This window comes from Myotis brandtii, unplaced genomic scaffold, assembly GCF_000412655.1.
Source record: "Myotis brandtii unplaced genomic scaffold, ASM41265v1 scaffold399, whole genome shotgun sequence".
In the NCBI taxonomy this organism is placed as follows: domain Eukaryota; kingdom Metazoa; phylum Chordata; class Mammalia; order Chiroptera; family Vespertilionidae; genus Myotis; species Myotis brandtii.
Genome location: NW_005365325.1, coordinates 727,217 through 740,680, shown reverse-complemented (window position 1 = coordinate 740,680; position 13,464 = coordinate 727,217). Strand labels below are relative to the sequence as shown.

Sequence of the window (13,464 nt, the reverse complement as noted above, 5' to 3'; positions counted from 1 at the left end):
GAAAGCGAAATATTTCCTGTTGCGCACACCAACCAAGTCAGTCCAAGACTGATGACGTGGCAATCGGCTGCTAAAATATTCGCTGCTAGTATTAGTGGAGAGAAATGGTGCGCCTGCGCGTAAGGCGCATAAGGGAAATGAATGCAACACGATGATAGTAATCAGTCATTAGCGGAAGTTGTAGTTTGTTATTGATAATTACGCATAACAGGATATTGTAAAAATTAAGTTACGAAATTTTTATTAAAACGTTTCTTACATACCGTTATATTGGCTGGGCCACAAAAATATTCGTTGTGGGCCACATGCAGCCTGCAGGCTGCGAGTTTGACATGCTTATTCCTATATTATCTATTGGCTTTGCATAACCAAGAACTACTGAAGGACAATGTTCATTGTATGGTTGCATGGCAAAAAGAACATCTTCCCATTGCTGATACCACTCCCCTCGATTTCTGCCCACTTTAATTGCTACTTTAAAATTGAAGCCCATAATCCTAGTCCTAGCCAAACAAACTCATTTTCCTTGTGACAATGGGCATATTTAAACAGTCGAATGTGTATATTGAGGCAAATTTGTACTTTCTTTTCAGTTTGGGGAACAACTTTCGAAGATTGTGACTGATCTGGTTTATCCAGTGGCTGACTCAAGTGCTGTGTTGCATTCAAGTGGCAAATATTTAACTGACAAATTTAATTTGACAAATTGGCCTTTACTGAATTATATCAGATGTTCTCTAACCCTGCACGTGACCAATAGTGTTCCCACATGCCACATACCCCCATGGGCATTCAACAGATTGTGTGTTTCTTGCACAATATCTGCAATCCAGAGTTTGGGGCAATTCTTCAGAAACTATGTATTGCTGCTGTTTGTTTGTTTTTTTCAAATTTACAGGAATTATCTTGCACCCTTTAATTTACGAAGGAAATATTCACAAATCAATGCTCCACCTGGATCTACAATTAGTCCCATAGGCCCCAAACAGATGCAGCCTCTTCTTTAGGTTCCCCACATTCCTGACCTTTCCAATATTTGTGTTTAGTTCGCAATCTCTTAATTTTACAAATCTATTATTTAAAGGTGCAACAAAACCCTTTTGTACAAATCGCATTCCCTTGTTACTAGTGAAGGTTCAGATATCTAAATATTCTCCAAAGTTATCATTTACCAGTTAAACTAAGTAAAATATGAGCTACTTAAAGATTGTCCAATTTGCTTGATTTAAAATCTCAATGATTTAAAAATTATTTTTAAAAATTAGTAAGTAAAATCACATGGCTTTCTAATCCAAAGACTCCTCTTTTCACTGTGCTTAAAAATGCCAGTAAAAATGTTTGTGCAAGCCCTCAGTGGATAGAGTGTTGGCCTGCGGACTGAGGGGTCAGTGGATAGAGTGTTGGCCTGTGGACTGAGGGGTCAGTGGATAGAGTGTTGGCCTGCGGACTAAGGGGTCCCGGGTTCAATTCCAGTCAAGGGCATGTACCTTGGTTGCGGGCACATCCCCAATAGGGGTGTGCAGGAGGCAGCTGTCTGATGTTTCTACCTCTCTATCCCTCTCCCTTCCTCTCTGTAAAAATTCAATAAAATATATTTTTTTAAAAAATATTTGTGCAAGCCAAGTTTTAAGAGTTACATGAGTTTGAAAATTGGCATTAGAAATCAGATAGTAGAAATTAATAATGCAAAAGCCACCAGGTCATTCTCTCCAACTTTCAGAACGTAAGATCCTTGCAGCATTTAAACAATGTCAAACTTCAATAGTCATTTTCGTACAGTAAATTATTAGTGGTATGAATTAATATCAATATAAATTCCTGTCAAACACCCTGGAATGAAACCTCTACTTGCAAGATTGTTCTTATATTTAACAATTGAAAAAGAGTTAATAATGCCATCTTGCTGTAATATTAAGATTAATTAAAATAGCATTTCCAGCCTTTGCCGGCTTGGCTCAGTGGATAGAGCCTCGACCTGTGAACTGAAGGGTCGCAGGTGTGATTCTTGTCAAGGGTATATGCCTGGGTTACGGGCTCCATCCCTGGGGGCATGCACAAGGCAGCTGAACAATGATTCTCTCTCACCATTGATGTTTTTATCTCTCCCTCTCCCTTCCTCTCTGAAATCAATAAAAATATACTAAAAAATAAAATAGCATTTCCACTAATCTGTAACTGTTAAACTTGTTAAAATATTACTTTTACAAATTCACATTCTGTTAATTTCTTACAGTCTACGTTGTAGAGAGGCCTGCAGATACTGAAAGTTAAAATCATCATGCTGTGAAACCAGGCTCTTCTTGACAAGCCCCTGGGAAGAGATTTTCCACAAACTCCCTTTAGTTTAATCTATTTGATTATAGTTCTGGGAGTTATCCTCTCCCTCCATTCCTAACTAAAAACACATTTCTCACTGTTCTTTGGTGGAGGAGAGGGGAGTTGGGGGGAGGCAGAGAGGAGCAGTGAAGCAAAAATCTCTAACCTGTCCTACAAGGCTTCAGCTTTGTACATTCAACTTAATGTACAGAAAATATAACAGTATTCACTATATAAACCCAAGAAGCAAACCATTGAATTAGGAACCTACAGAAGAATTTTAGAACTTTAGCAAGCTGAAAACTGAAAGTGAATAGATAATTATGAAATTAACTCATTGGATTACTAAAAATATTTCACCATTGGTAATTAATTAAAGTTCTCCAGTAAAAGCTCACTATAATTTATCATCTATATTTTGAGAAAGGAAATCTGTTTTTACAATTTTTTTTTTGCTAACAAAGACTGTCAAATACATTATGAATTTTCAAAGAATTAGAATGTAATAAAATGTACTTGGCATAACTTTCTGCTAAGACTAACATTTTAAAATGACTAACAATAGAAAATATGATCGTCATTTTAACCTGAAAATGCCAGGAGATTGGGCTGAATTTATATTTACCTTATTAAGTAGCTTAAAGGTACTTTTCTGGATAAATCCTGGAGATATATTTACTGGCCTGTTATTTATCTTAATCTCACAAAACTAGAAGATAGAATGTACACCAAATCTAGTTACTTGCTCTTACTAGTAATGAACCTGACTATGATTTGTAAAAGCAATTATTTCTTGTGAATTTGAAATGTAGGTGTTCTGGCATTTTATTATTAAAATGTCAATGAGAAGTAGGTAACTAGAGGATATTTCCTAGATAATCTATTAATACACACTTCTTGGATATTTTATACTTACTTAACTGATCTCTTCTTAAGAATAATTAAATAGCCCAGATTACTTTTACATTTTTCCAATTCTAATTTTGTTATTTTTGTTTACTTTTTAAATCTATTATTTTGATGTATAATTTACATGAAATAAACTGTATCTATTTTAAGTATACCATTCAATGCAGGTAGGAAAATCTATCTGTGTAACTACCTCTACAATCAAGACACAGAATATTTCCATTACTCTCCAATATTCCTCATACTCTTTCCCATCACAGTTCAGTACCCCTGTCCCCAGGCAACCACTGTTTGTCTGTCCTATAGTTTCATATAAATGGAATCATATAGCATGTAATATCCTACATCTGGCTTCTTTCAATTATCACAATATTTGTTCCTTTTTATTGCTGCAGAGTATTCTTTGGTATGAATTTGTGTATCCATTCACTTTACTGATGGACATTTTTGGGTTGTTTCTAGTTTGGGACTATTATGAATAAAGCTACTCTAAATATTCACTCTGAATAGGAGTTGTGTGTTAGCATGTATTATTTCTCTTGGGTAATTACAACAGGTCCTAGAATAACATAATTTTGTTCAACATTATAACAATGATGAGATGCCCTAAGCACTTAATTATAGTTTTTATCAATTAGCCTATGGCAAAATTAGTTTCAGTATATGTCGGTTCGCTAAAGTCACAGGAGCTGTCAATGACATTAAGTGAAGACATATTGTACCTAGCAAAGAGTTGCTAGAATGTGTGATAAGTGTATGTTTCTTTATAAGAAACTGTCACGCTAGTTTGTAAGGTGTCTGTATTATTTTGCATTCTTATCAGCTATATGTGAGACTTCTAGTAGCTCCAGATTTTCACTATTTACTATATTTACAATATCCAGATTTACAATATTTAATATTGCTAGTCTTTTTTAATTTTAGCCATTTTAATATATATGTAGTGGCAATTCAGTGTGGATTTAATTTTCATTCTTTGATGATTAATAATGTTGAGCATCTCTTTATGTGCTTATAAATTTATTGTCTAGATTTTCCTCTGGTTTAAAGGCATCTGAAAAAGTCTATTATTTATTTATACCTTGAAAGCCATACAATTCCCTCAATACTATGTGGTTTTTCAATAATAACCAAAAAAAAGTTATTATAATGAAATATGCTTATATACAAATATTAAGGGGATTTTTTTTCTAAGTCAGACTTGTTACACCTAGACTACTCCCTTCCTGCTAACTTGTAGACATTTTCCTCTTCCTGATTTCTCAAATCCATGCACTAGTTCTAATCTAGCAGTCAGTGATCTTATTTCCTGTAACCTGTTTACTCTGTCATACAATTTATTTTCTTTCTCTTAAACCACAGTAGTAATAATATAGGAGAACAAACAAGAAATCTATGGAGATTTCCATGAATTAGTAAGTTTGAAGTTTTTAGAACACCAGAAGAGTCCTCAAACTTTGGTTGGGCTAGAAATCATCTGGAGACATTTGTTGAAGTTCAAATTCTCAGGCCCCACACTCAAGAGATTCTTAATTCAATAGGCTTGGAGTGGGGCCCAGCAGCCTGAATATTTAGCACAGAGTCCAGATTATTCTGGTGCAGGTGTTCTGTGGACCATATTTTCGGAAACACCGCAGACCTTTGCCTGCAAAAAGTATATGTTGCCTTCGGGTGACAAAAAAGGGAGTATTCTATTCTCAAGTAGATTGAAATTATGTTTTACAAAGTAGGGTGTACAAGCCCATTGAGACTGGACAGAACAATCCATTGAGGTAGGAAGAGGATATTAGAATTATCTTTTTAACTTAAAAAAACTGCTTTATTTTATATATATATATAAAGAGCCAGGGTCTGTAACATCCAAAATGACCGAAGGCTCGACCGAACACCAGGCTGTGTGCGCAGCAGGCTTGGGTAGGAGGGGACTGGCGAGGGGGCTGAACTACTGACCTCTTGGAAGGAGAGAGAGGAGGGGCTGATCAGCAGCCGCCCCAGGCTTCTGGCAAGGCTCTCTCTCCGATAGGTCAGCAATTCAGCCTGATCTCCAGCAGCCTGGGGAGGCTGCTGATCAGCTCCGCCTCTCTGATTAGGCCTGAAGATAGGCCCGGAGATGCTTACTGGCATAGAAACTGACTAATCGAAACCAAATCTGGGTGAACTACAAGGAGCCAATGGCTGCCTAGGAGGCAAAGCTTTTGACGTTGACTGGCATAGAAACCGACCAATCAGAACCAAATATGGATGAACTGCGAAGGCAGAACCTAAGGTGGGGGCTGAGGAGGGGTTTTAAGGACAACAGCTGTTTGATGTAAGGTGTAAGAAAGTGGACTTTAGAGGGGTGTCCACCAAGATGGCGGCATAGGTAAACACCGGAGACTGCTGCCGCAAACAACCACTTCAAAAATACAACTAAAAGATGGAACGGACATCACCCAGAACCACAGGAAGGCTGGCTGAGGAGAGACTCTTCAACTAGAAGGAAAAATAACAGCACACCGAGGCTCAGAGGAGGCGCAGTGTGGAAAAAACTCAGGTGCGGAGGTGCGCGCGCAAAGCGGGCTGGTGGCTGAGAGCGCGGTTGTCGTTTTCGGTCAGGGGGGAGTCTCAGACTCTGAGCTCCAGATACGGGCGAATCGCTGGGGACTCGGACCCAAACGGGAGAAGCGGGAGTGTCTGGCATCAGTTGGAAGGCAGCTTTCCCTCCGAGGTTTGCAGCGGTTCCGGGGGTTCTGAGAAGCAGAGCCTCTGGGAACAGGACTGAGGGCACCATAACGGCTCCCTCCGCCCGCCCTGTTGAGCCCGCCCCGCCCAAGCCCTGCGCAGAGCCATTTGCCGGATAGCCTCAGGCAAAGGCTAGATTAGCACCTCCCCAGAGGACAGAAGTTTTCCGCGGCAGACACAGCTGATTCACACAGCCAGTCGGCCTGGTGGTCAAATCCCTCTAGTATTAACTACAACAATCAAGGCTCAACTAGAACAAGACTGCGCACAAAGACCACTAGGGGGTGCACCAAGAAAGCATAAAAAATGCGGAGACAAAAAAACATGACAGAAATGGAGGATATAGAGCTAAAAATCGCAATTTTGAGGGCTTGCAAAAATGTGCTAGAAGCTGTCAATAAACTTGAGGAGAGAGTCACGAAAACTAATGAGACCCTCGATGCTATGATAAAGAACCAACTAGAAATTAAGCATACACGGACTGAAATAAAGAATATTATACAGACACCCAATAGCAGACCAGAGGAGCGCAAGAATCAAGTCAAAGATTTGAAATGCGAAGAAGCAAAAAACACCCAACCGGAAAAGCAAAATGAAAAAAGAATCCGAAAATACGAAGATAGTGTAAGGAGCCTCTGGGACAGCTTCAAGCGTACCAACATCAGAATAATAGGGGTGCCAGAAGATGAGAGACAGCAAGATATTGAAAACCTATTTGAAGAAATAATGGCAGAAAACTTCCCCCACCTGGTGAAAGAAATGGACTTACAGGTCCAAGAAGCGCAGAGAACCCCAAACAAAAGGAATCCAAAGAGGACCACACCAAGACACATCATAATTAAAATGCCAAGAGCAAAAGACAAAGAGAGAATCTTAAAAGCAGCAAGAGAAAGAGACTCAATTACCTACAAGGGAATACCCATACGACTGTCAGCTGATTTCTCAACAGAAACTTGGCAGGCCAGAAGGGAATGGCAAGAAATATTCAAAGTGATGAATACCAAGAACCTACAACCAAGATTACTTTATCCAGCAAAGCTATCATTCAGAATTGAAGGTCAGATAAAGAGCTTCACAGATAAGGAAAAGCTAAAGGAGTTCATCACCACTAAACCAGTATTATACGAAATGCTGAAAGGTATCCTTTAAGAAGAGGAAGAAGAAAAAGGTAAAGATACAAATTGTGAACAACAAACATGCATCTATCAACAAGTGAATCTAAGAACCAAGTGAATAAATAATCTGATGTACAGAATGAACTGGTGATTATAATGAATCAGGGACATAGAAAGGGAATGGACTGACTATTCTTGGGGGGGAAAGGGGAATGGGAGATGCGGGAAGAAACTGGACAAAAATCGTGCACCTATGGATGAGGACAGTGGGTGGGGAGTGAGGGCGGAGGGTGGGGCGGGAACTGGGAGGAGGGGAGTCAGGGGGGGGAAAAAAAGAGGAACAAATGTAACCTGAACAAAAAAGATTTAATTAAAAAAAAAAAAAAAAAGAAAGTGGTTCCATTTTTTAATGACTGGTTTAGCAGTATAGTGCATATGGCTGGCTATCAGTCCAGATATAGGGATTATGTATTTTTGTCTGCCAAGAGCATCTCCTTCTGCTGAAAAAGGCTCCCCCACCCCATTTAAGCAATCCTATCCTAGTAATATAATCTATCTATACTAATAAAAGGGTAATATGCTAATTAGACTGGGTTGACCGGCCATCTTCCGGACGTCCGACTTTCTTCCAGACAAAGCGATGGTAGTGGAGGCCAAGGAAGAGGCAGTTAGGGAAGATCAGGCCGGCAGGGGAGGGAAGTTGGGGGCAACCAGGCCAGCAGGGGAGGGCAGTTGGGGAAGAGATGAGGCCAGCAGGGGAGGGCAGTTAGGGGTTATCAGACAGGCAGAGGCAGTTGGGGGCCATCAGGCAGGCAGGCAGAGAGGTTAGGGGCAATCAGGCAGGCAGGTAGAGGCAGTTAGGGGCGATCAGGCAGGCAGGCAGGTGAGCAGTTAGGAGCCAGCAGTCCCAGATTGCGAGAGGAATGTCCGGCTGCTGGTTTAGACCCGATCCCACAGGAGAGGGTGCAGGCTGGGCTGAGGGACCGCCCCCCCCATGCACAAATTTCATGCACCATGCCACTAATGTATTGTCATAAAAGAGAAAATAATTTGTGATTCTCCTATGAGTATGCCAACTTGTACCTATTATTGATTTGGTATTAAACCTATAAATAGGGCATTATCCTTTGATTATCAACAAAGCTTTAAAAATTTAAATTTTTATTTATCAAATAATTAGCTACCCTTATTTTTCCCCTCCAAAAGGTTCTATTGACATTCAAGACCAACATTCTGTTACCTTATCTCCTTTACTTCATTTTTAAAAGTGATAATTATAAAAATATTTACAAACTAGAGGCCCAGTGCACGAATTCGTGCATGGATGGGGTCCCTCGAGGTGGCCTGTGGGGATCGGGCCTTGGGGCGACCAGCGGGGCGATCGGGGGCCCCCGCTCACACCCTCCTTGGCCTGGCACCACCAGCTCACCTGCTCCACCATCCCACCGCGGTCCCGCTCTCATTGGGTCCCATCAGGGCCGGCAGTGCCTCCACTGCCACCCATTGCCAGTGCCACATTGCTGATGCCTGCCATGTTCTGTGCCGCCCCCTGCTGGTCAGCGCATGTCTAACTTCCAGTTGGTTGAACTCCCACCCATGGGGACAATTTGCATATTTGCCTTTTATTATATAGGATACAGTTATTATTGAATCATTCCCTGCGTTTTATAAATTGAAACAACTTTTTAAACTCTACAAATTGTAAAAAGGAAAAGAAGCTGAAGAATTTCTTTATCATCCAGTTTTAACTAAATTGCTCTCTATAGCCAAAGAGCAAAATAGCAGTGACATTTTTATTTACACTCAACCTTTCATCTAAGAACATGTAATCTGTGACCATTACCCCAACTTTACCATGAAGGCATAGAATTACAGAGATTGAACTGAAGTCAAGAGGTTATCTATACGAGCTTCTATCTCCAAGAATGACTGCATTTTAACAATCCAAGAGATATGTCCATCTTCTCTATTTTTCAAAATCTCCAGGGAAGATGTTACAACCTGCCTTTGCAATTTGCTCTGGTGTGTAATATCCCTTATTTTACTCATAATCCAAATCTGTGGATAAGAAAGAAATAAAACCTGGCTTCCCAGCTTCTCAGTAAAATGTTCTTACCCAATTGTGGTTATAACACAATCATAAAAATAAGTAGGTGAGTGAAAAAGACACTACTCACCTGTTTCAAGCAATAATTATTTTAAAAATAATTTGGAATAACATAATGATTTACACCTATCTTGATTTCATAATAATTTTTTCCCATTAGTAGGAAAAATAATTTCTAACTATTAGATGTGTATTTATGAGTCGTAAATATAAAAGTGACAAATATTTATTGGGAACTATCTGGGTGCCAGGCATTGTAGTCCATAAATAATATCACATTGAATCCTCATATCAAGTCTATGAAGTATTCATTATTATTATCCCATTTTTTAGATGAAGAAGTTGAAGCTCAGGGAAGGTTAGTTGTCCAAGGTCTCATAGATAGTGAATAATGAAGAGAAGATTAAAACCTAGACAGTTTTATTATATTTTAATATCTAATATATATTTAATAATATTATTATTATTAAGCTGCTTTATGGTTAGTTGAAAATATCTGCAAAAAACATGTTTGGTTTTTTTTTTCAAATTTCCATTAGTTCCTCCATTTTTTTTTTAATATAACAGATGATCTGGAAGGTATGAGCACTTTCTGAAAAACATGCACTTATGTAATAAGTAATACTTTAAAATTTGTTTTTTAAAGTTTTCTTGATTGTAACAGGATTTGACTTGGGCCCATCAGATTTGCTTTTAAAAATGTATATGAATACTTTAACTGAATCTTAGTTATTTTGTACTTTATTCTCTCGAGGACCAGGAGTGTTTCTAGGTCTTAATTCTATACTAAATGAAAAGGTGCAGATTTGAGTTTTGAAGCTAGGTTAGATTGGCTTTGATCTAAATATTCTATGAAATATTGTACTTAACTAGAATGTTTCACCAAATGTAAACATAACTTTTACTAGGTAAATTACCAACTATGCTAGCCAAACAATTTCCTGAAATATTGCTTCTTTACCAAAGTAATTTATATTGTTAACACAATAAGCATACTTCTTGTTAAACAGCTGAATGTTTGCATGATATACAATGCCTTCTTAATATTTCATTTTTAGTTGACACTGATATTTACAAGGAAAAAACACATTTCAAACGCCATAAAAACTTTAAAATTTAATTTATACTTCAATATTTGACACAAAATTACCTTTTTCATTGTTTCCTTTCCCACTATAACCTCATGCCCATCTTGCCCCATGCCATTCTTAAAGAACAGAATTCGGACTGAGGTCTTCCCAGTAAGTTTCTTCATTCTAGTAGAAAGAACAGGCTTGGTTTTCCGTCTCTTGACTTTAGTAGGAAACATCAGCCCATTCATTGTCCAAGTTACTTTCTTCATTAACAACAGATGGTCTAGAAGAGAATTTTTTTAATCAATATTTGGCTTCAAAATTAAAAATGGACACATTATGATTCCCCTCCCCCTATTACCTATATCATATACACTGGCCAGTCTCCATTTAGATGCTGGTTTTTTGAAATGCTACCACCAGCTTCCCACTAACCGTGACATAAGCTGTAGCAAGCTGTCTGCTCTGATAGCCTGCATAAATCATCATTTCTGAAGGGAACAGATGTTCAGGGTATGAAAGAGTAATACCACAATTTAGTCCTAATTAAAATTCACCTTAGCATGCCTCTATCACTGATCAGATGCACTGGGCTGAAAGGGTCCAAGGTCCTTTGCTTACTATTCAACAACATGGGTCCTGAACTTTTGTATTCTTTAGGGCTGGGAAAACACAGTTTTTCTCTTTAATATGATTTATTATCCATGTTGCTTTAAAGATGATGACCTCCAAACAGTAACTTTATATGTAATTCTTCCCTTGTGACTAGAATGAAGGTGCCTTTTAGGACATTCTTGGTGACAGATTCAAACTATTTCACTAAAAATGAAAACCAGTTTTGCATTAACAGTTTACTTTGACTTATACATTTTCAAAGATGTATGCAGAAATTTAAGTTTCAAAACTCCCACTAATATTAATGGGAGTGCAACTAAATTACTATGTATGGCTTTGAAAATATAAGAGTGAGAACAGTAGTATTGCATACTAAATTGTTGTCAGCATTCCTTTCTTTTCAAGAGGCTTCATTTCATAAATAAATAATTTTCACCTGAGTATTTTACTTGTACATTCAATTTATTTTAGATAATGTTTTATTTTCACATAAATACAAAGGTGCAATGATCCCTCTTTTATCTGATCTTTATATGTCCTAATGAGAGAAACAAAATATATTTCCATGTAACTGAATATAGCTGCATTTGTTCGCCCACATTCCCAATTAACACTTCTCTATTGTCATTCACCTTGCAAACAGCATGGCCTCTTTGACCTAGAAGCAGTATTTTACAGAAAATCTACTAGTATTGATATGAAATATGAGCAAGTCATTATAAATAATCTTCCAAGTCCCAGAATGGCTACATTAGATATTTAAAAAACAAAAACACTTTCTCTCTCTACCTCCTTCTTGATTTCTCTCTCAATATGTTTTTCTTTCTCTCATACACATACTCACACACACATACAGGCATACAGACATACCCTATAGGCAGAAATATGAGCAAACTTGCAGAATAAATTAAACTAAATTATAGATATGCTTAAGCCTTCAAGAAAACATATCTTTACAGAAAACTAATAGTATCTCTGAAAATAAAATTTAAAAATCTCTCACTGGGGAATAAAAGTTAATAAATTCTTATAGTTTAATAGGAGCTTGCCCATAACCTAAATGCCTCCAAAATGCTTTGAATGGTGGAAAGGTTATAAGCCTTAACATTAGGTTTGAATCTCAGCTCTGTTACTTAGTGACCCTAGATGAGTTATCCCATCCTGCATCTCTGATTTCTCATCTACAGAGTATCTAGTCATGCAGCCGTGGGCAAACTACGGCCCGCGGGCCAGATCCGGCCCGTTTGAAATGAAAAAAACTAAAAAAAAAAAAAAAGACCGTACCCTTTTATGTAATGATGTTTACTTTGAATTTATATTAGTTCACACAAACACTCCATCCATGCTTTTGTTCCGGCCCTCCGGTCCAGTTTAAGAACCCATTGTGGCCCTCGAGTCAAAAAGTTTGCCCACCCCTGAAGTGAGTACCATTTCACCACCTGATGAAACTTAAATATTTTATAGGTTAAAGTGCCTAACACATTGAAGTTACTTCATAAATGTTTGCTTCTTCCCCCATGTCCCTGAAATCCTATGCTTAGTATGGAACGTTAGAGTTTATTACTCATTACATCAGTCAGGATCCAACCAGGAAATCAGAATCTACCCAGAGCATTTGAGCCAAGGGGACTAACTGCAAAGAAGTGATTGTGTATGTGATGGAAAAGACCAAGAAGCAACCAATGGACAGTGAGGCAACCCCGAGGTTAGCAACAGCAAGAAACCAAGGCCAGAGGGAGGAGGTGATACAGGTGCCCAGATTTACAGAATCTTGCCAATAAAGGATTCCCCCCTTTGATTACTTAGAATAGAGGCAGGATTATAGTTAGGCAAGTGAAGGGCCAAAAATGCAACATTTAAGAGTGCATGCTCAGGGTGGTGCAAGGACACAGCACTTAGAGTGAGCACCTCCTTAAATTCTGTCCCGTAGCTGCTTCTCTCTCACCCTGATCCCAGCCCTGGCTCTGACTATCTCTTTTGTAAAACTTCTTAAATTCCATTAAAATAATTCTTACTATTAGCAAGATGCTCTTTTATACAATTTATAGGCATTGATTCACATAGTGCTCTCAGCAATTTTATGGGGTAGATAATATCATTATTCTCATTTATAGGTGAGAAAATTGAGGCACAGAGAAGTTCAATAATTTTCCCAGGGATCTTGCAGCTGGTACATGATTGCACTGGACTGTGAATTTCATTCTAGAAACCGTGCCCCTAGTCACTATACTATTCTGTCTCTACCATATATTTTCCGCCATTATCTCAAATTCAATATATCTAAAGCAAAATCTCACATCTTTCCACATAAATGTATGCACATGTCACATTTCTTATTTCTATCCACTATCTCAGAGAGATCTTGAATCTTTACCTAGTATTCACATCTCTTCAGCCAATTGCTTATTAATTTGATGATACTTGTTTGGTGCCCACTCATCAATGTACCAGGGTGGCAGCTGTGAACAGGACAGAATAGCATGTGCAGATTACAGACCCCATTGTGTGTCCACTTAGCCTCTCTAAAGAGGTGACATCTGGGTAGGAAGGCCTCAATGATGACGAAAATCTGGGGGAAGGTCATTCCAGGCAGAGTGAAAATCAAGCA

At 38.4% G+C, this 13,464-nt stretch overlaps 1 protein-coding gene across 1 annotated transcript in view; it reads right to left on the bottom strand.

The window, feature by feature from the left end:
* The window catches only part of DCDC1 (doublecortin domain containing 1), an 84,296-nt gene that overhangs the window by 17,964 nt on the left and 52,868 nt on the right, over window positions 1–13,464 (bottom strand). Inside the window, exon 6 of the mRNA XM_005873096.2 lies at window positions 10,319–10,524. Coding sequence (XP_005873158.1) covers window positions 10,319–10,524 — 206 coding nt within the window. The remainder of the gene's footprint in view (window positions 1–10,318; window positions 10,525–13,464) is intronic.